General features: G+C 42.3%; 1 protein-coding gene across 8 annotated transcripts in view; it reads right to left on the bottom strand.

Annotated features, from left to right (window-relative positions):
• HHAT (hedgehog acyltransferase) overlaps positions 1-23,364 on the bottom strand; it is a 354,093-nt gene that overhangs the window by 154,289 nt on the left and 176,440 nt on the right. For all 8 annotated transcript variants that reach the window (XM_063725377.1, XM_054521192.2, XM_024251252.3 and 5 more), the window contains one exon: positions 14,550-14,585. In XM_063725377.1, the coding sequence (XP_063581447.1) occupies positions 14,550-14,585 (36 nt within the window). The remainder of the gene's footprint in view (positions 1-14,549; positions 14,586-23,364) is intronic.

Consider the following 23,364-nt stretch of genomic DNA (forward strand, 5'->3'; position numbering starts at 1 on the left):
TGGCCTATGGCAACTCCACTCATTAGGACCGCCCTGTTGGCGCACCATCCTCTGCCACGTGCTCAAAGGAAATTGCAGAAGAAAGCAAGCCCAAGATTCTGGCCCTCAGGGAGCTTGTGAATCGCCAAACCTTAAGCAAAAGCAGAATCACTCATTTCCTTTATTTATTTATTTTTTTAAAGGTGTTGCCACTCAGTCTGCTAAGATCCCAAAGAATGACAAGATAGCCAGGGAATTTGTGATGTTGATAATGGTGATGGCTAACAGCCATTTTATTACTGCTGAGCACTATTCTAAGCACTGTTAAGTGTACTATGCTATTTGGTCCTCGAAAACCTCCTGTGAAATAGGTATTACTATTAATCTTCATTTACAGATGAGGAAACTGAAGCATGGAGCTGTTAAGCTGGTCACACAGTCAAGAGTAACGCATCCAGCACACAAACCCAGGCAAGCAGCCATGGGAGCCTGAGCTGCAAAACCACGAGAGACCACATAGCATGCTACAAGGGAGCACCTGATGCTTCCAGGGGAGTCTGAGCTGGGTGCTGAGCCAGCCTAGACACATGCACTAAAGGAAAGAAGAGAATGAAGGAGCCTCTTCATTCTTGAGAGGTGGTGATGAGGGTGGGGCTAAAAGTTCCAATCCTCTTATCAAATGGTCGGTTAGCCCGGCACCCAGCCCCCATCCTGATGCTATCCAGAAGCCCACCAAGAGTTGCCTCATTAGAACAAAAGATGCTCTGATCACTCAGGAAATTCCAAGGGATTTAAGAACTCTGCATCAGGAACTGGGGTCAAAGATCAAGTATCAGGACAAAATATTATCCTAGTGCCCCCATCTAAGCGTTTTAGGAGCTCTGTGCTGGAAACTAGGAGGGAGAGACCAAATATATATTTCATATTATATCACAACATCACAGTAGTTTTACGGAATTTCAGTAGTTTAAATTTAAATAGCCATGAGTGATTAATAGCTACTGTATTGGCTGGCACATATCTAGACAACAGAAGCTGCTCTCTAATATTAGAAACAGCAAGGCTGCTTAGCAGAGGCTGTTGAGATTGGAAGAGACCTTAGAGTTTATCTGGTATAATTCTCTCATCTCACAAATAAGAAAACTAAGGCCCAAACAGAAGCGACTCACACAAAACCATTGCAGCAAGAGAGGTACGGCAGTCTAGAGTGTTGGTCTTCTGCATCTGATCCAATGCCTTTTCCATTCCACAGGCTGCTTCTGTTACTGATGCAAAAATAGCTCTAATTTTGTTTAATTCTGGTATGTGGAACTGACGCAGCTCACAGGCAAAGCTAACTAAAGATCATGCGCTCCCCCTGTTGAGCTAGGCATCTCCAATGTCCATCGGGTAAGTATATTAATTATCTCAGTGGCAAAAGAAAAAAAAACAGAACACACTCTGATTAGTTTATTAAGGAAGGTTAGGCAGTTTGCACAATCTCTGACAGGGCCTGAGAGCCAGGCTCAGAGGTGATGCAGTCAGGAACTGTTGACAAATTACACTACCACCGCTCCAGTGGGGACTCAACCATGTCTGCCACTGGACTCAGGGAAAGGGGCTCCCCGTCTCCAGTGCTGCGCGTAGGACTCCACCCCAGAACCTCTGCCCCTCCAAGCTGGGTGTCACCACTACCACGCTCACCAGAATGCATTCCAGGTCCCACCTCTTCCCACCTCCCATTTTCTTCGGAATCTAATCTCAGGCACGAGGGATCTGAGACTCTTCCTGCAAGGAAGAAAAAAACATTTATGGCTTCTACCAGATGCAGCAACCGCGTAAGGCAGAAAGATCCCCACGCATTAGGAAAAGAATTCAAAAGAAGGCAGCGACAACACTTAACAAATGGCCTGTCAAGTAAATAACCCATCTGCAGTGGCCTAAGACCGTGGATCTCACAGCCCATCTAAGCAGCAACGCTGACTCAGAGCTTTTTACATTTAAAACTATGTCTCTACATCGCAAATATCCCGAGTAAGTCACCAGGGGCTCTTTTTAATTTTTTTAAAAGATACATTTATTCACAGGAACATCTGTATTGATAAAGCTATATACGGTGGGAACTAAATTATGCATCTCAATTCTCAAGTGTGGAGAGTTTCTCTTAATTTTTTAAGTCTGGATTTTCTCATAAATAAACTCAAATATAGCACAGCCAGGAAGACAAATAATTCTAACAAGTTTTTCCTCAAAAGTGGTAACAGCAAGATCAGGGTGAGGAGTGAATCTGAGAAATCTTCTAAAAATGAAATATTAGTGAAATGTGGAACATAATCATCAAGGCCCTTCCGTTCTAACATTCTGTGAACATAAGCAAAGGACTCCAAAGCACCCCAAGTGTTTGCATCTGAAGGATGAGGAATGTTGTCTTGGACATCGACATGACTGTGATGGGGAAAGCCTGGAAGGGGATTTAATTTTTGACAAGAAACGGGAGAACTCGCCAACACATTATGTGACAGATTTCACTGGCAGCCCCAGAGAAGGAGCCAGCCTTGTGGATTTAGAGGGTCTCTGTGTCCTAAGAGGGGCTGACATCCAAGGGGAGTGGGTCAACACAAGGGTGCTGAGGGCTAAGAACTAGGCCTTCAGAGACCTCACTAACTAATGGCCAAGCAAGAGAGATGAACCAGTGAAGGAGCCAAAGCCCTGGTTTGCTGAGTGGCCAGAAGACAAGATGGGTACTTGTCACCCTGGGAAAACTGCAAACCTCTATCCCAAGTACATTTCCTAGCCCTGACCCCAACTCCACTCAGCTGCCCATGCTTCTGGAGAGAGCCTACTGCCACAACCCACCCTCACTTAACTGCCTCCAAGTTAATGTTCACGTGCATAATTACATATTTTAGAACACACCAGGCAAGCAGAAAGAAATTAAGAGGTATTTTAGGTCTATTGTTGCTCAACACAGAGAAGCTTTCACAGCAGCTGTCTGTTTGAGAAACTCCCGAGTAGCAGGACAGACCTGGACCTGCAGGCTCCAGTTCATGGTGCAGAAGCGCAGTCATGGTTGAGGTTCAAAAATCCCAATTTCTCTAGATTCCCACCTAAGTCTGTCAGAGTGACTTTTGAAAATGTAAATCAGATCCTGTCACTCCCCTACTTAAAACCCTTCAAGGGCTCCTATCACATTCAAAATGGAGCCCAATCTTCATCACAGTCTGGCTGTTCCCTCTTCCTCCAGACTCAGGGAGGGACTCCTTGCTCCTCTACTGGCCAGCCCCAGGCTCCCCTTCTGTTCCTCAAGCATGTTCCTTTGCAACTCAGGGGCTGGGGGCTTGCACTTCCCTCTGGCTTGAACAGTCCAGCCTTGGCCCTTTCCCTGGTGACCCCTTCCTCCTCACTCATCTCTGTGTTGCCCGCTGCCTTAAAAAGGGCCTTCCTGCCCAGCCGTTCAAACACGGCACTCACACCTGCACCCTCCATCACATCAAGGGAATGACAGTGCTTGCTTACTTGGGTTCTTTTTGTTCTTCCATTTAAAAAAATTTTATTGTAGAAACACTTAATGTGAGCTCTAACCCGTTAACAGGTTTTTAAGTACACCATACAGTACTGATAACTACAGGCACACGCTGTACAGTGGATCTCCAGAGCTTATGCTTCTTGACTACCTGAAACTTTATACCTGATTAGCAACTCTTCCTTCCCCCACCCCCTGGCAACCATCATTCCATTTTTGTTTTTGCTTCCATAAGTTTATTTTAGATACCTCATAAAAGTGGATTCATGCAGTTCTCGTTCTTCTGTGAGCATTTGATTTCATTTAGCTAATGTCCTCCACGCTCACCCATGTCATCACACACTGCTTGTTCTCTCATTTACTCACTGGGATGTGAGCTAAGAGTGGACAGAGACATTGTCTATCTTGTTACTGCTTTGATCCTGGCACCTAGAATAGTACTTAGGGCACTTAATTTGGTATAAAAATAAATGGGTTAAATGAAAAGAAAATTAGACGGTTACTAAGTCCTTTTACATTTTTGAAAATAAACTTTATCTAAACATGTTTAGGAGCCCTGTAGACATTAGACGTTGTGGGGTACTACGTGGAAGATCCAGATGAGTCAGACCCTGCTCACTACCTGGGAGGGTGCTGCAACACACATGCACATGCGTGCACGCACATAAACACACACACACACACACACACACACAATATTTAAAGCAGGGGTCCCAAAGTCCCCTGAGCATCAGAGTCACTGGGAGTGATTCACAATTATACTGATTCCTGGACTCTACCCAAATCCACTTAGCCCAATCCCCAGAAGTAGAGCTTGGGGATCTAAAGCATCCAGGAAGATTCCCAGGATCCAGGAGGCTTGGGAGGCAGTGTTATCGAGGTGGAGAGAGGAAGGCTGCACAGAGAAGGCAGCATCTGAGATGGACTGAGATGGGTGGGATTTGGATATGCACTAATGGGGGAAGCTCAGGCACTTCTGATATAGGGAACAAAGATGCTAGGAGACGGTGAGGTAGGGGCAAAAAACAGCATTTGGTCCCAAGTGGCAGTGGCACAAGGGGAATAATAGTGAGATGAGATGGAAAGGTAGCCTGAAGACCCACTGTGGTGGGCCCAGGACATGGGGTTGTATAAAGTCTGGTTCTGAGGAGGGAAGGGAAGCATCAGGGCTGGGTTTCTGTGAGACTGATGGATGGCCATAAGCAAAGTCAAAGAAAAGCCAGGAAAGGTGAGGGGACCGGGAAGAGGCTCGGATAACCTGGTCGGAAAGAAAATGATGACCTGAGTAATAACTAACATCTGCATGGAGTGTTATGGTCCCTAAAACACTTTTGGCACACTTCATCCCATTCAAGCCTGGCAAGCAATTTCTTGAGGCAGAAATTGTGATTTCCAATTTACAGATAAGTAGTCAAGGTCTTAGAAAGGTTACGTGAGTTATCTAAAGTCATGGGTAGAAAGAGAGCACGCCAGGATTCGAATCCTGTTACTCTGATGCCAGAGGTATAGTGGGATTGGGGGGTGGGGGGTAAGGAGATAAAACTAGCCTTGAGTTTCCGTCATTTCCAGGCACAGAGCTGAGTGATTAGCATATACTATTAAACCTCATCACAGCTCTGTGAGATAAGAAGCCCAGTTCACAGACAACGGTGCACATTATTCTTTTCCTCCAGAAACAGAAAGGAAGGGGTGGATGTGAGAGATGTTAAGAAGACAAAGCCAGTGCAATTTGGAAAATGACTGGGTGCAGGAGCAACGATGGAAGGGGGGACCCAGCCCCATGGGAGCCAGTGGACTTCTCTCCAGCACCCTGCCTGCATTTTCATTAATTGCCTCTTTGGGGCCTATTTTGGTTACCCGGGTCTCTTCACTTACATGTTCTTCACTTTTTATCTAAAACACTTTAGTACAAGAACACCACATAGATCCTTAGCTTCTTTCTGGTGGAATCAAAGAAAAGTTTAAAAGAAACTGATACTGCAGTCACTTCAAAGGAGATGAGTTTTCATCAGGCAGGGATAAAAGAGACCTGAGGACTCCTCCCAGGTGTCATTTCTCCCCTCTGGATGCCACTAAAAGATGATCGACAATGCCTAATTAGGGCCACAAAGACACACACTTTAGACTCACCTCAGGTGGAAGCAGTGTTTTAATAAGCTCATTCACTTTTTATATCACTATTAAAGACTGTTTAAACAGAAATTAACCTTTATGTTACATTTACAAAATACAAAGTTTAAAATCCTATGTAACAAAGCAAGTATTTTTGCCTCTGAGTTATCACCTCTGTGTTTAAAAATATATACATAATGGCTTCATCTTTCTTTCCTGGTGGACAGAGAACATGCATGTATTTTAGCTGGTTCTAAACTGCAAGACTGAATACAGATGCTAATTAACTTCCCATTGCCATTTAGGTCTTACTTTCAGGATCAAATGTGCACCTCTCTCCTTAACTTATGTTTCCAGTGCAGCTCAGAGCCCAAATAGGTCTAAATGGTCCTAAGGGGACACCAAAAAGAGAGTGGCTCATCTCCAGCTCTCTTCCTTCTCAGAGGGAGTGCATAAGTCTCAATTAATCCTTCATTTGACCACCTGTTTCTTAAAGACGCAAGGCAGATTTTTTGAACATTTCAGACATCGCACAATCCAAGAAATCCTTCAAATGATGGTGAGCAGACTTCATCAATACCAGGAATGCTACAATTAACTACAGCAAATGTGGTGATAGACTTGTGGTATCCAAGATAAAGAAAGCTAAAAATTACCCTGTGATTCATAAAACTCAAAATGCCAATGCCCAAATAATAATTCTGTTCTGCTGTAGGGCTAATTTTATGAAAGGGTCAGGTATAGGGTATCAACGAGGAAAAGCCAAAAGCAAGTAATATCGGTTATAATCATTTCAGAATTCAGTAAGACACCAACTCCCATATTGCTGAAATTTGCTACCCTTTTTGCCATTCAAAGATACTCTAGACTTCATGGAAAACCTGCACCAACCTCCAGAAGAACAAAAGACACAACAAGTGAACAGCTGTCCTATTCTATCTTCTCTCTCATCAGAACAAAATCATGCTTCAAAAGGGCACATGCTATTTCATATAAATGTTGGCATTTGTATGAAATGAATATGTACTATACTGAACACCATTCTAATATGCAAAATCTATTTATTTATGGAAAAAATTTATCTTCTAAGGACTATATTAAGATCTCCAGAGATCTTCTCAAATAGCTTCAGGGCCATGCCAGAAGTTCACTGCCTTGTTCTATTTGCCTAAGAAGTATCAGCTGAATGATTTCTATACTTAGTATTTCTGCTAGTCCTGAGAGGATATCAAGACATTCTCCTTAGGACAAAAGTAGTGGCTCTGATGAACTCACACGTGGTCTCTGGAGTAAATACGAAAAGTGATGGTAAAGAAAATTTATCTTGCTATTTTTTTAAAAAGCTAGATTCTTACTTGAAATATGTATTTGAAATTAATTAAAGAGACATATAAATAATATAGAAAACAAAATTCAGGTGAATACTTCTCTGATTTTAAATCTGTAAACTAAAGAGCAATAAAAATTATAAATTGACAAATTTAATGTTTCAGAGACACTGGGAGAAGGACAGCATCAGGTCCTCTTTTAAAAGTCATATGTCCAAAGTTAAGTTATCAGCTTTAAAAAGTCTATTATAACTACAGCAGATACACAAATAAGAAAGATGAAAAAAAAAAAACAAAACAAAGCTTAGCAACACAGAAAACCACCAATCTAGAGGGGGAAAAAAAAGAGGAAAAAAGGAAAAAAAATCTACAAAACCACCAAAAAACAATTAACAAAATGGCAGAAGTCCTTACTTATTAATAATAATCTTGAATGTAAATGGATTAAATTCCCCAATTAAAAGACAGAATGGGTCAGGTGCAGTGGCTCACACCTGTAATCCCAGCACTTTGGGAGACCGAGGTTGGTGGATCACAAGGTCAGGAGTTCCAGACCAGCCTGGCCAACATAGTGAAACCCTGTCTCTAATAAAAATACAAAAAATTAGCCAGACATGGTGGTGGGCGCCTGTAATCCCAGCTACTCAGGAGGCTGAGGCAGGAGAATCACTTGAACCCGGGAGGTGAAGTTGCAGTGAGCCGAGATTATGCCATTGCACTCCAGTCTGGGCGACAGAGTGAGACTCTGTCTCAAAAAAACAAACAAACAAAAAAAAAAGGGTTTTTAAATGAGCTGAAGACCTTAATAGACATTTCTCAAAAGAAGATTTACAAATGGCCAACAGGAATATGAAAAGATACTCAACATCACCTATCATCAGGGAAATGCAAATCAAAACCACAATGAGATACCACCTCACCCCAGTTGGAATAGCTATCACCAAAAGACCAAAAAAAAAAAAAAAAAAAAAAGCCAAGTGTGGTGGCTCATATCTGCAATCCCATCACTTTGAGAGGCCAAGGCAGGAGAATCACTTGAGCTCAGGCGTTCAAAGGCAGTCTGGACAACACAGTAAGACCCTGTCTGTAAAAAAAAAAAAAAAAATTGCTGGGCATGGTGGTACATGCCTGTAGTCCCAGCTACCTGGAGGCTAAGGTAGGTGGATTGCTTGAGTCCAGGAGGTTGAGGCCGCAGTGAGCCATGATCATGCCACTGCACTCCAGCCTGGGTGACAGAGGGAGACCCTGCCTCAAAAAAAAAAAAAAAAAAAAAATGCAAACCAAAGCGTTGGCAAGGATGTGCAGATAAAGGAACCCTTTACATTGCACATTGTTGGTGGCAATGTAAATTAGTACAGCCACTTTGGAAAACAGTTTGGAGGTTCCTCAAAAAATTAAGAACCAAACTACTGTATGATCCTGCAATCCCACTACTGGGTATATGTCCAGAGGAAAGAACATCAGTATATTGAAGAAATATCTGCACTCCCATGTTTACTGCAGCACTATTGACAATAGCCAAGAGATGGAATCAACTCAAGTGTCCAACAACAGATGCACAGATAGAGAAAATGTGGCCTATACACACTGTGAAAGTTAATTATACAAATTGGGTCACTCTTGCCATACCCAACTAAATCAGAGTTGAGGGGCCAGGGAAGAAAAGCACTTGGGACGCATAACACCTGCTCCAAGAGTTAAATGTTCCACAAGCTCAGGTGCTGAAACAGCCTGCTGTAACCCTAAGACCAGTTTTACCTAGTAGCTGCTGAAATGACCTCCCAAGACTCTAACACTGGTTTTATTTACCATCATCAGTCACCAATCAGAGCTTACCATCTCTCAAAATCCTCTCTAGTGCCAATGAGCTTTCTTTCAAAACAATACATAACATTTTTCTTTCTAATAAAACTCCCAACTTTCTATTTGTTCTCTGGACATACCAAAGACCACCTGGTCTGTATGTATACCCTGAATTGAAACTTCTTGCTTCCCAAATGTTTGTTTCTGAGACAGTGTATTGCTCTGTCACCCAGGGCTGGAGTGCAGTAGTATGATCTCAGCTCACTGCAACCTCCACCTCCCAGGTTCAAAAGATTCTCATGTCTCAGCCTCCCAAGTAGCTAGGATTATAGGCATGCACTACCAACACCCGGCTAATATTTGTATTTTCAGTAGAGATGGGATTTCGCCATGTTGGCCAGGCTGTTCTCAAACTCCTGGCCTCAAGTGATCTACCTGCTTTGGCCTCCCAAAGTGTTGGGATTACAGGTGCGAGCCACCGTGCCTGGGGCCAAATAAAATGTTTTAAATTTAGAGATTCATCTCTATATTTTATTTTATTTTGGCAACACAATGGAATACTATGCAGCCATAAAAAAGAATGAAATCCTGTTATTTGTGACAACATGGATTGATCTGGAGGACGTCATGTTAACTGAGAAGATCCAGACATACAAAGACAAATACCACATGATCTCATTGATATGTGGAAGCTTAAAAAAATTCATAACACAGTAACAGAGAATAAAACAGTGGTTACCATAGATGGGGTAGAGAGGGGAGGATAGGGAGAGGCTGGTAAAGGGGTATAAAGTTTCAATTAGATAGGAAGAGTAAGTTCTGGTGTCCAATTGCACAGTAGAGTGACAATGGTTAACAGTAAGGTATTGTATATTACCAAATAGTTAGAAGAGAGGCTTTTGGATGTTCTCACCACAAATAATAAATGTATGAGATGACCGATATGCTAACTATCCTGATTTGATCATTATACAACATATATACATCAAAACATCAAATTGTACCCCATAAATATAAATACAGTGTGTCAATTTTTTTTAAAGTCATGATGTTATCCCTGCTCCACTGAAAACTACTGCCCCACCTGAGGAGGTCAGATAGGAGCAGTCAGAGGTGGGGGAGGCAACAAAACAAGCATCATTCATCGTTTTTAAGATATTATTTTTTAACTGACAAAAATTGTATATATTTATGGCGTACAACATGTTTTGAAATACTTTTACATTGTGAAATGGTTAAATCAAGCTAATTAACACATGCATTTCTTCATACACTTATCTTTTTTGTGGTGAGAAAGCCTAAAATCTCCTGTCTTAGCAATTTTCAAGAATACATCATTATTAGCTATCGTCACCCTATTATACAATAGAGCTCTTGAACTTCCTTCTCTCTAACTGAAATTGTGTATTCCTTGACATTTCTTCAGTCCCTACTCCCAGACCTTGGTAGCTACCATTCTACTGTTTCTACGAGTTCAATTTTTTTAGATTCCACATATAAGTGAGACCACACGTACACCTTTGTCTTAAAAGAGACAGTGCTGGCTACAATTCTGAGTAAGACGAAAAGTGCTGGCCAGGTGCAGTAGCTCACGTCTGTAATCCCAGCACTGTGGGAGGCCAAGGCGGGAGGATCGCTTGAGCTCATGAGCTCAAGACCAGTCTGGGAAACATGGCAAAACCCCATATCTATTCAAAGATAAAAGAAGAAAGAAAAAGAAAAGAAAAATGCCTCAGTCAGCAAGAATCAAACCAAAATCATTTACTTTCTTGCCAAAGCTAACCTAAGCTAAATTTCAACAAGCCACCCTGTTATCTATAATGAAACAGAGATTTTTATTCTGTAATCTCTTTCTCCAGGTTGGTCACCTTTTCTTGTGCAGTGTCACATTAAGAACTCCAGCCAGTAGGCTTCTTCTGAGGCCATTCCTAGGTGAGTTGTGATTGCTGCTTCTGTCTATGATTTCTATAAGATGCAGGACTGAGCTCACTGAATTTTCCCACAGTCATCACAAAACACTAATACCAAAAATGCCCACATTTCATTAAATATGACAGCTCTTTCCTGCCCCTACGGCTCAGTGGAGCACTCCAAGGCTTAAAAGGAAGCACGTCCCTCCTTGCAAATGCCTAGTCTGAGATCAAAGATAGGGCTCTTGGCTTTGTGGAAATTTACGTCATTCCAGAGAAGTCGACGTGACTTCCATCAATTTAAAAGATGCAGCTGATTAATTTCAGGCATTTGCTGCAGCTTTTTTTTTAATGCCAAACACTAAGCATTCAATACAGCCTGACAGACCAAACTGCACATTAAGAGCTTGTTGGAGCTAATAAATGTAGTTAATCTTGAGGGGGTGTGGGGAACGTACGACAATTTCTCCCACATTTGCTCTTTTACAAAGGGAAGTATATTTTCTTCTCTTGGCCATTATAGAGTGAGAAGGATTCCTTAAGTACCATCCCTCTCACTCTTCCAACCCTCTAAAGGTTTTCTCTAATGACATATTTACAAGAAAATTCCATTGCTGTCTGAGGTTACTAAGGGACCGCTCACTCCCCCTAGGAATCAGGCTCTACTTATCTCCACCTAAATGAAACTGCTTTCTCTAAGTCTAAAGGACACTTAAGACCTTCTGGTGGCTAAATACAAGAGTTCATCCCATTAAAAAGAAAAAAATACCCACTCTACCTGCCCTCTCCACCAGCTGCCCTGTCTTTCTTTCCTCCCCTTCACAGCTTATCTTCTTAAAGGAGCTGCTGCTGCCACTCCCTCACTGCTAACCCCACCCTCTTCAACCTAGCCTCAGGGTCACTGTCCCAGTGAAACAGTTCTTACTAAGGTGTCCAGTCATAAATGGTGCTGGGTCCCATCAGGTTTGACTTCCCTCCCAAGCTGGGAGCAGAAAATACTTTTTTTTCTTTTTCTTTTTCTTTTGAGACAGAGTCTCACTCTGTCGCCCAGGATGGAGTATAGTGGCCCCATCTCGGCTCACTGCAGCTTTGGCCTTCTGGGTTCAAGTGATCCTCATGCCTCAGCCACCCAAGTAGCTGTGATTACAGGTGTGTGTCACCACGCTTGGCTAATTTTTGTATTTTTAGTAGAGGTAGTATTTTTTTTTTTTCATATTGCCCAGGCTGGCCTCGAACTCCTGGCTTCAAGTGATCTGCCTGCCTTGGCCTCCCAAAGTGCTGGGATTACAGGCATGAGCCACTGCACCTGGCTGAAAATACTTTTTTTTTTTTTTTTTTTTTTTTTTGAGACGGAGTCTCGATCTATCACCCAGGCTGGAGTGCAGTGGCACAATCTCAGCTCACTGCAAGCTCTGCCTCCTGGGTTCATGCCATTCTCCTGCCTCAGCCTCCCGAGTAGCTGGGACTACAGGAGCCCGCCACCATGCCCGGCTAATTTTTTGTATTTTTAGTAGAGACAGGGTCTCACCATGTTAGCCAGAATGGTCTCGATCCCCTGACCTCATGATTCACCTGCCTCAGCCTCCCAAAGTGCTGGGATTACAGGTGTGAGCCACCGTGCCTGGCCTGAAAATACTCACTTTCTGAAGAGAGCTACAAATAAAGAGGTGAGATCCACCCCATTCTGGGATTACTGTGAGATGGAGAACTGACTCTGCTCCCAGCCACCGTCTTTAACACCCCTACCCCTTACTCCCAAGCTGGGAAGAGGAAAGATGAAGGGACTCCTTGGAGTCATTAAGTTGTTTGCTTATTGGGGCGCGCTGTCATGTGATGAGAGAGGAAGAGATCTACTCCCAGAGGCTAGGGATGCCTGCAAAACTGACTTCTCATTCCCCAGTTGGATAAGCAATAAACCTGCTGATTTACTCTGCCCCCTACCCAAATGAGGGAAATGAAACACAGAATATGGCACGGCAAGGTAGAGAGAAGCCTTACCCTCCCAGTTCTGCTCGCTTCACAGAACACTGGTTAAGGTGACCAGTTAGAGCATCTTCCAGCACCTTCCCAAAAGGGCCTCCTGCCAGAGCAAGGGGATCCCAGTCTCAGTCACATTAGAGACACTCGACCACTCCCTCTCCTTCCTCCAGACCCAACATAGGAGAAATGGTTGGAGCCCAGAAGAAGGAAAGAGAAGAGGGATCGCAAAGGCAGACCACTGCTCTCTCTAACTATAGGCCTGGCAAGGGATAAACACATGGAAAGCTTCAAATCAAATGTCTGTTTTTGCAAGTGACAGCATTCCCAGACGTATCCAAGTAAGTGGCACATGGTAGGCTTAAGTTATTTGCTGAATAAATGACTGTACAGCTTTTTCTCAACCTGCCTCACCCCCCTTGTCCTTTCTGTCTCATCTCATTCATTCCCTCCTAGCCCTAATGTTTGTTGAAGGTTGATCCTATACAAGTTTCTGAATCTAATCATTGATAGGTGACTAAGACATGATCCCTGACCTCAAGAAATTTACTAGAAAAAATAAGAAGAGTACAAACTTGCATCCACTACAAGTCATTAAGGGAACAGTACAATGGGAGTTGTACAAAGCACCAAAGACATTAAATAAAAAACTCAAACTACTCCCTGAAGTATTAATACATCCAGACAGATTCTTCTGAAGAGTTCAAATATGGAATGTTCATGCCTGCTTTCCCAAGACTGCCGGTTCTTTGTCCTTCCTGCTAAAATGTATTTATCCTTGCTGTGTCGAAGATAGCAGTTCACACACTACTATCTGTGTCTGGATCCTGGAGAAAGCCAGGACCACCCATATTCCCTGAGTATGGGGGAGGCCAAGGAGGTTTCACTGTGCAGACTTGGATGAGCCTTGGAAAAGAGGTCAAAGAGGACAGGGTATGCATGGCCTCACTCAGAACATCACCATATCCAGTGTGGAGGAAATGTAGTTTTTGGTGGGGATAAAGGTGATGTCAATTACATACACTTCCTCTCAAAGAGCATCTTACCAATAGGGAGATGGCCATGCATTGTACAAAACAGAACTACCATAACACGTACCCAAAAATCACATGGAGTCTACAGACTGTTCATTATCAGGCTATTAGTCAGAATTAACTAGCATTTAGAGATACATACTTGCAGAAAGCAAATCGCTCTACATAATTTCTGGTTTCCTCATCATCTTTAGCCTGCAGTCTTTTGGCAACCATTTCTGCTTCCCTCAATATTTTTGACAAGCATTTTAATGATCATTATTTACCAGTATTAGAGTAATACATGCTCAATATTAATACATTTAGAAAACACAGCAAAGTTGATAGCAGACAAAATATGCATATTCTTAAAACTACGATTAATATGCTGTCTATTTCCATTTAACCTCTGTTAGATTTAACAGCTATTTGAAATTAATATGTCCCATAAGCCAACTCTGGCAAAAATCATCAATAAACTAGGATATAAACTGCCATCTGTAATCTCTTTCAATTATGAACAAGGTTGTATCTTCACAACTATAAAGCAACTGGAAGATTCCACTTAAAAAGATTAAATTCAGTGGAGGGAAAACTGGTTAAGGGGGTTGTTTAACATCTGAATACAAGCTGGCACTCCTAATTTTTCAATTAGTTTTCCCAGCAGCCTAGTAGTTGGAATTATACTTGTCAAGATCTTAGGTAACTATCACTTCAAAAATAAGCCTCTTTAAACATTGATTTCTTTAATTGTTTAATCGTGTGATTCTGGGAAACAGAAAAAACCATAGTGTTAGCAATGTTTTCTTGACAAGTATATATATGTGTCATTACTTATCAAGATACTTAACAAGGATTTTCCATTTCAGTCTTTCATAATAGACATGCTATTCAATGTTATCTAAAATAAAAATTATGGGCTTACCTGATTAAGAAATTATGCAGTCCAACATCAAAATACCTGTTCAAAGGAGACACAGACAAGCATATCAATAAAAGATATTTATAGTAATGGTAGACTAGACAACTATATTTATAATTTAAATTCATAGTATGACTAAATGGATTGCTCTACTACAGTCGTTCTCAAGATGTGGCCACTGGAGCAGCAGCATTCCTGGGAACTTGTTGGAATCGCAGCTTCTCAGGCCCCACCTCAGACATACCAATTCCAAAATTCTGAGGATAGAGCCCAGCAATTAAACTTAACAAGCTCTCCAGGAGATTCTGGTGCAGAAACACTGCTCTCTAGTAGCGTAAGTGTCTCAGCAAGTGTAAGCTCTCTCTAGAAATATAGGCCATGACAGTGGATCTCCCAGGTACCTTTCATTTTTCCAATATATGAGTCCGTTTGTAATATTTGTGTCTCAGATGTTCACTTAAAATATATATATTTATATACACACACACACATATATGGGTTTGTTTTTTTTTCTTGAGACAAGGTCTTGCTTTGTCATCCAGGCTGAAGTGCAGCGGTGCAATGACACTTACTGCAGCCTCAACCCCCTGGGTCAAACCAGTCCTCCCACCTCAGCCCCCAGAGTAGCTGTGACTACAGGTGTGCATCACCACACCTGGCTAATATTTAATTTTTTTAGTAGAGACATGGTCTATATTGCCCAGGGTGGTCTCAAACTCATGGGCTCAAGCAATCCTCCCACCTCAGCCTCCCAAAGTGCTGGGATTACAGGTGTGAGCCACTGCACTCAGCCCGAAATATGTTTCAAAAGCCCAACACCACACTAACCAAAGGGAAGAAGGTGGGGGGGTGGGGCAGGAAGAGGCTGTTGTGGCAGTGAGTGGAGTGTCAACCTTGGCCTTCCAAGCCCCACCTAGTTGTAGTCCCTGGAGCTTTCCACCTAAGAGAACAACCCTGTCCCATCTCTGGGTCTGCCCTGAGCAGGGTATTGGAAGAGCTGCAACTCCATGCACTAGCTGGGGAGCCTGACATTGTGCTTGAGCCTCACACCAGGCATCCCATAGTGCTGGGCTATGGCAGACCCTTTAAGTCACAGCCTTTTCCTGACACCACCAAACTGGTACAGTCCATATAAATGACACTGCCTTGGTTTCTCTAACTAGCATGCTTGTTCCTCCTGAACCTCTGATCATGTAGCCAGTGCCCTTCTCTCCCTTTGGGTCAGACTGTGAGGAAGAAGACCAGGTGACCAGTGAAGTCCCACTTACTCGGGAGGCTGAGGAAGGAGAATGGCGTGAACCCAGGAGGTGGAGCTTGCAGGGAGCTGAGATCGCGCCACTGCACTCCAGCCTGGGCGACAGCGTGAGACTCCATCTCAAAAAAAAAAAAAAAAAAAAAAGACCAGGCGGCCAGAATCATGATGATATAGTCCCCCAGGCAGAATCACTGCTCCCAATACCTAAAGGGTGGTGGTTGCATCCCACCCACCAGTCTCGCCTCTTGGGTTGGCCATCTGACTGAGTAGGGCCTGAGTTAATTCTGTCCCTTTCAGACAAGAGGTAATGGACACAGGAATTCACCCTCGAGGGGGGTCTGACTGTCCAGACCCTGCCTGTCCCTAGCTTCGGGCTCTACCCTTGACTCATCCCTGGAACATCCCATCATGCCGGGTACCTCGCCACCTGATATTTGACGGGTGATTACTGACACTAAGATTCCCTGTGGAATACCTTTAAATGACAAGATTATTTTATGCGCTTAAGTATCTGTTTACAGACAATGGACACAGCATAGGTGAGAATAAAGAAACTCAAAGCCAAAACATGACAGACCTCATTTACTACATCACTGACCTAAAATAATTACATAATTCAGGAAAAACGGGATTCGAGATATATAAATTCCATTTATTCATAAGTCTTCTGCACAGAGCTCTTCTCTAAGGAGAGATCTACCTGTAGGGAGAGCTGATGCGTTTCATTTGATTTTACATTGACCTGGATAAGATGCTAAGTTCTTCCTAAAATTATATTTAACACAATTTTTTTAAAAATAGAAATGATCCCTTCTCTCAACCAAAACCAAGGCTACTTTGTTCAGCCCAATAAATACATATCCACACCACAGACAGCAATTTTAAGGTTGCCAGATCTATAATATGGGAGGTAGAAGTATGTGTAGATTAAAACAAAGATTTCCGCTTCCTTCACTCATCCAAAGCTTGTAGAGCCTTTTCAATTACATTAGCGACAGAGACCAACAGACTCTATTCCGGGAATCACAGGACAAAGCAGACATGCAATAAATCACAGAGATCCACAGTATATAGTGGGGTAGGAGGAAGGCACTGAAACAGTAATGAAAAACCTAATAATGAGAAATTATATTTATTGTTTAGAATGTGGCAAGTACTATGTTTTGTGCTCACATATACATACTGGTGAGGCAGGTACTGATATCCCCGGAGCTGAGAGCCAGTAGAAAAAAAAGCTGGAAATCAAACTGAATCCTAAAATGCATGAATTACTTGCTCTTCCCAAGCACCCCGCCAAAAGCAGGGTTCTCACTGCCTTTCATTATTACTAATTGAAAATGACAGTTCATGTTAAAAGCTGATGTCTTCCCACTTCCACCTGATTTCTGCTTCTCCCAGCATGGCTGCCCTGCTCCAGGGAAGCCCACCTGCCTCTTCTCCCCAGGTGCCGCCCACCTCCTCGGTCTCAGCTAGCCAGTCTCTGGAAAGTGATGAAGTTCACGTAAACGGAGTTGTACAGTATTTGTGCTTTTGTGTCTGGATGGCTATCAGTTTTAAAAAAATAAGGTTCACCCAACTCATGCCAACACCATCATTCTCATTCAACCTAGCCATGGCCTCCAGGGGATGATGTGGTAGTCAATTCATTTCTTTCCATTTCCAGGTGCCCTTCCTCATAGAAACGGTGGCCAGCCAAACCAATTCCCTCTCCCATCTCCTCCTCTACTTGTAACATGAGGCCTAGCTAAGGACACTAAGCTTTAGCACACCACCTACTGAATATTTAAAAACTAAATATATTCAAAACTATTTTTGCATTATAAAATATAACAATCTCTGAAAGGAAAAATGTGTCTTTCTTATTCAACTAATAGCCAGGAAATTATTCATTCTTACAGCCCTGAAAGATTTCCATTGCAAAGCACATCTTAGGGCTTTGAAAATACTTCCCAATGACAATTCTGTATAGACAGCCAATGCATGAAAGGATGAATGTATCTAAGAACTAATTCTAGCTCCAGAGGTGGGACAAAGAGCAGGTTTTTTAAAAATCACCTCTAAATATAAGAGCCTTTGCAATGACTACAAGATATGGGTAGAATATACACAAGCTTTAATTTAATGCTGCCTCTCACCTTCCTTGGATCATGTGAGAAAGGCAGGCGAGGCTAGGGGAGAGTAAAGGGTTATAGTTTCTCAGCATGCAGGCACAGTGCAGCGCACACAGAGTGGAGAAGGGGGATGTTAATAGTAAAAGCCAACACACACACACAGTGCTTAGCACGTGCCAGGCACTCTTCCATTCTACACACATACACATAATTATTTTTGCAATAACCCTATGAGGTAGATAGATACTATTATCATCTGCACCACAGAGGAAGAAACAGAAGCATAGAGAGGTTAAGTGATTGTTAGTTAGGGGTAAAGCTAACACCTGAGCCCAGTCTCCATTAGCCAGAAGACCCCCCCAGGGAATAGTACCTTGGTTTTGAGGAATAAATGGTAGGAATGCACCAAGCTTAACTTTCTGAGTTTTGTTATTAGAGGGCTGAGTATCCCAAATCCAAAAATCTGAAATCTGAAATCTGAAATGCTCCAAAATCTAAAACTTTTTGAGCACCAATGAGACACTCATAAAAATGCTCATGGGAGCACCTAGATTTTGGATTTTTAAATTTGAGATGCTCAACTAGTATAATTGCAAATATTCCAAAATCTGTAAAGCTCGAAATCCAAAACACTAATTTCTAGTCCCCAGCATTTCAAGTAAGGGATATTCAATCTGCATACTGCAGTTATTCAGTTGGTGCAGAAGTAATTGCATGTGGTCTTTGCCATTGAAAGTAATGACAAAACCCGCAATTACTTTTGCACCAACCTAATACATAGGAAAGTGTCCTTAGAAGCATACGCTGAAGTACTCAGGGTGATGATGCTTCATGTCCACAGCCTAATCTCAAATAATTCAGGGGCAAAATGTTACACGTACTGTGCTTCTAATGTTTGTGAGTTTAAGATTATTTCAACATTTAAAAAATGAAAGATAAAAAGCACACTCCTTGCAAAAGAAAAACAAAGAAGTTCATGTTTTTTGTATATAAGAGAAATTAACAGTGCATCCTAAAATCAGAATCTAATTTCTATAACTGATTAGTTTTTCCTCATATATTTTGTTTTTGAGCTGTAAATGAGTGAACATATATAAAATGAAAATCAAGACCACATGACAAAACCAGTGATAGCTATCTTACTGGCTGGAGAATGAAGTGGTTCATAAAGCTGCTCTTCATAGGAGCCATTATCTTAATCTTACCAACTCCACCACCAATAAATCAGGCAACATATTTAATACGACGCTAAAGGTTTGGCTTAAAGAATGTATATGCCTTTCTTCCTGTTCCCATTAGAAAAAAATAAACCAAACGCATTTAAAACTATAAACTGTTATTTAAATTTATGTGATATTTTAAAAATAAGTTATTTCATCATTACCTTAATAATTTTAAGTATCATATGAGAAAGTGACTCTATCCAAAAGAAAACTGTGGTCTACCCAACCAGAGGTCTAGCCCCATGTTACCAGAATTTGTGGGCTTTTGCAGCTTCTTCAGAATCATGAGTTCATTCTTTTATTATCATTATTATTACATATTGACAAATTATAGTTGTATATATTTATGGGGTACAAAGTAATGCTAGGATTTTTTTTTTTTTTTTTTTTGAGAAGGAGTCTCACTCTGTCACCCAGGCTGGAGTGCAGTGGCATAATCTTGGCTCGCTGCAATCTCCACCTCCCAGGTTCAAGCAATTCTCCTGCCTCAGCCTCCCGAGCAGCTGGGATTACAGGTGCATGCCACCATACCCGGCTAGTTTTTTGTATTTTTAGTAGAGATGGGGTTTCACCATGTGAGCCAGAATGGTCTTGATCTCCTGACCTCATGATCAACTCGCCTCAGCCTCCCAAAGTGCCGGGATTACAGGCGTGAGCCACCATGCCTGGCCATGCTATGATTTTTGAACATAATGTGGAATGATTAAATCAAGCTGATTAACATATTCATCACCTCAAATTGTTTGTCATTAGAATATTTGAAATTCACTCCATCAGTGATTTTGAAATGTACAGTATGGATTTCCTCTTTACCGTGGTAAACCTAACTCATGCTTCTTCCAAAGAGTTCAGGGGTGGGGCCTCCCCTGTGAGGCCATCTTTAATTTCAAAACACTAGCAATCCAATGAACTCTAGAAATATATTCTCATGGCCAGTGCGGTGGCTCACGCCTGTAATCCCAGCACTTTGGGAGGCCGAGGCAGGTAGATCACAAGGTCAAGAATTCAAGACCAACCCGGCCAAAATGGTGAAACCCTGTTTCTACTAAAAATACAAAAATTATCCAGGCGTGGTGGTGGGCGCCTGTAATCCCAGCTGCTAGGGAGGCTGAGGCAGGAGAATCGCTTGAACCCAGGAGGCGGAGGTTACAGTGAGCCGAGATTGCACCACTGCACTCCAGCCTGGGCGACAAAGCGAGACTCCGTCTCAAAAAAAAAAGAAAAAAAATATGTGTTTTCTTTAGTTTTTGTATACAGATGGAAAAAGCACCTTAAGGAGCTACAGTAGGAAAAGAATACACATTGTTTTCTTAGAAGTATATGCCAAACACTGGGCTAAGCACTCTGTATATTCTCAATTTTTAATCTTCACAACAACCCTGTGAAATAGGTCCTATTTTATGAAGGCTTGTGTCTTTATTCCCAGTCTCACGGCTAGTAAATGCTGAGTCAGGATCTAGCTCAGAGCAGACACCAATGTCTGTGCTTTTTCCTTCATATATTCAACCACAGACTCATTTAACAAATATTTACTATGTGCCCATTCTGCGCTAGATACTGGAAATTCAGTAATGCACAGCGCATAACCTCCGCTTCAGGGAGAATAGAGCCTAAAGGGATGGCAAAGTCAACAATAATTTCAATGCAGTGTGATTGATAACTAATCAATCATTCTCTCCCACAACAGACCAAAAACTTCATAAGGGCAAGAACCAGAGCCTGCCGGAAAGCAATAAATGTCGTTGAGTGAAGCAATGTGTGAATGATAGGCCTGTAATCAGGTACCAATGCTTCTGTCTGCTCTGGCACTCAGCATCATACACTGCAGATAGAAGAAGCTCAAAAGTAGTTATTTAATACACTGATTATTTTATGTAAGTGCATAAAATAAATACCCACAGATAAAAATAGGGGTTCTCTTCTGAAATAAGATAGTGATCAAACTGTAGCACAATCATTCTTATCACCTTTTAAGGAAATAGTCTCACAACTAACCAGCCCACAGAAAACCAGGATTTCCTCATGAGGAGACATAAGGAACATGGATCCTATACATATTATTCTTAGCTCCTTCCAGAAATTAAAAATAGAAAATCTTGTGTGTATGATATGCAAGTTTTGCTGTCTGCACATCAACTGATAGCAGCCATGGGGAGGCAGATTTCAGCTTGAGATAAAAAAACTGGAATGGATGACCTTTAAGATTCCTTTAAGCCTCAAGCTTCCAAGTTAGTGTTTCAGGCACTTTCAGGCAGCGTCTCTAAGTATGAATGCTCCCTCCCACAGCAGCAGCTCCTGTCTGATTACCATCAGCAAATTAGTAGACTGTGCCTGGGCTAACACATCCATGGCAGCCCTGGCGGTTTATTTATGATGATTATGACTGCTGTACTCATTAGAGCCTCACAGTGCATCAAAATTAGGCTTGTTGGGCCTGACAAAGTGGTGCTGCCCATATGCTTACTCACAGAGCACAGAGGTTTATATATCACCTAGCTTGGAACTGCTCCTTTGACAGAGGAGGGGTGGGGCCCACACACCGTGTCCATGGCAGAACTCAGACCAGAACCCATGGCCAGTTCCAGGACTTGTTCTGCTCTAACAGGCTGCCTGCCCTTTGGGGTCCTGTCCTTCCTCCCAGACTAATCTTGGCTGGGTGGGAGCTAGGGATAAAAACAGCAACAGACTATGACCAGGAGTGGCAAATACCATACAACTGAGGTATATTTTAGAACCACTGTTGTCATGGCCACTTAGCATGACACAGGCAGGGCAGCATGTAGACAATGTACCAAAATTTAGCTGTCAATCCTTGCCTCCACCTCTTCCATTTTCAATCTTCAGTCTTTTATCGCTAGACTTGTTTATCCTATTAATAGGCTGCCTGAGTTCAGCCTTTACATTCCTGTCTGGGAAGTTTGAAAACTAATTTGCACAGCTGGGGGCAAAAACCAAAGCACATCGCTAGGGTGATAAAGTTTATACCTAGACTCAAGAAGCCCTGATTAGTTCCAGCTGGCCTACCTAACCCAATTTTGGAGAGCAGACAAGACCTGAAAGTGTATCTGCCCTAACCTCCTCCTCACTTGACTAATTCGGAAGCAGAGAATAAGGAATATGAAATAATTGAAATACAACAAACAGCAGAGCTGAGGCTGATCGATCAGGCCCCCTAGATCCCAGCTTTTTGTTCAAAGTGTCCCAATGCTGCCCTCCTCTCAGTCTCAAGCAACATCTTTATTTTCTAAGGATGCCTGAGGCACAATTCTTAGAATAGGCTTCCTGATGACATCACATAGTAACTGTCACCATATCATACCATCTTCAGCTCCATCTGTTAACCTACGTCTCAACCTGCTCACAGTCAAGAATAAAAAGCTGGGCCAGGCGTGGTGGTTCATGCCTGTAATCCCAGCACTTTGGGAGGCCGAGGCAGGTGAATCACCTGAGGTCAGGAGTTCAAGAACAGCCTGGTCAACATGGTGAAACCCCGTCTCTACTAAAAATACAAAAATTAGCCGGGTGTAGTGGTGAGCACCTGTAATCCCAGCTACTTGGGAGACTGAGGCAGGACAATCGCTTGAACCCAGGAGGTGGTTGTTGGAGTCGAGATCGCACCGCTGCACTCCAGCCTAGGCAACAGAGCGAGACTCCATCTCAAAAAAAAAAAAAAAAAAGAATAAAAAGCTACGCTGGGAACATAGTGAGAAGTGAAGTGAAAATAAACTTAGACACTTAGACTAGCATGATCCCAGTTGGCAGTCAAACACGTTTTGTGAAATACCAAGGTCTGATGGAAAAGTAGAAAACAAGCCCTGGGAGGACAAACTCCTCAGAACAAACATGGTGAAAACAGTCCTGAGTTATCACATGACATGTTCTTATGGATCAGACAAGTGTGTCTGCCATCAGATCATCAGGAAGGAAGGTCTGGGAAAATAGCCCACAAGCTTGAGATCTGGGCATTTCACACTGCTGAAGGAGAGGTGAGAAGGCACCAGTTCCAGCCATCATCAGCTCAGGAGTGAAGACATTTCCCCAACAGCAGTGGAAATCATGATGCACTGAATGTAGAACTAGAAATTACGAGTTGGCGGGTGCAGCGCACCAGCATGGCACATGTATACATATGTAACTTACCTGCACGTTGTGCACATGTACCATAGAGCCTAAAGTATAATAATAATAATAATAATAAAAAGAAAAAAATAAAATTAAAAAAAAAAAAA

The sequence above is a fragment of the Pongo abelii genome, chromosome 1 (assembly GCF_028885655.2).
Source record: "Pongo abelii isolate AG06213 chromosome 1, NHGRI_mPonAbe1-v2.0_pri, whole genome shotgun sequence".
Lineage (NCBI taxonomy): Eukaryota > Metazoa > Chordata > Mammalia > Primates > Hominidae > Pongo > Pongo abelii.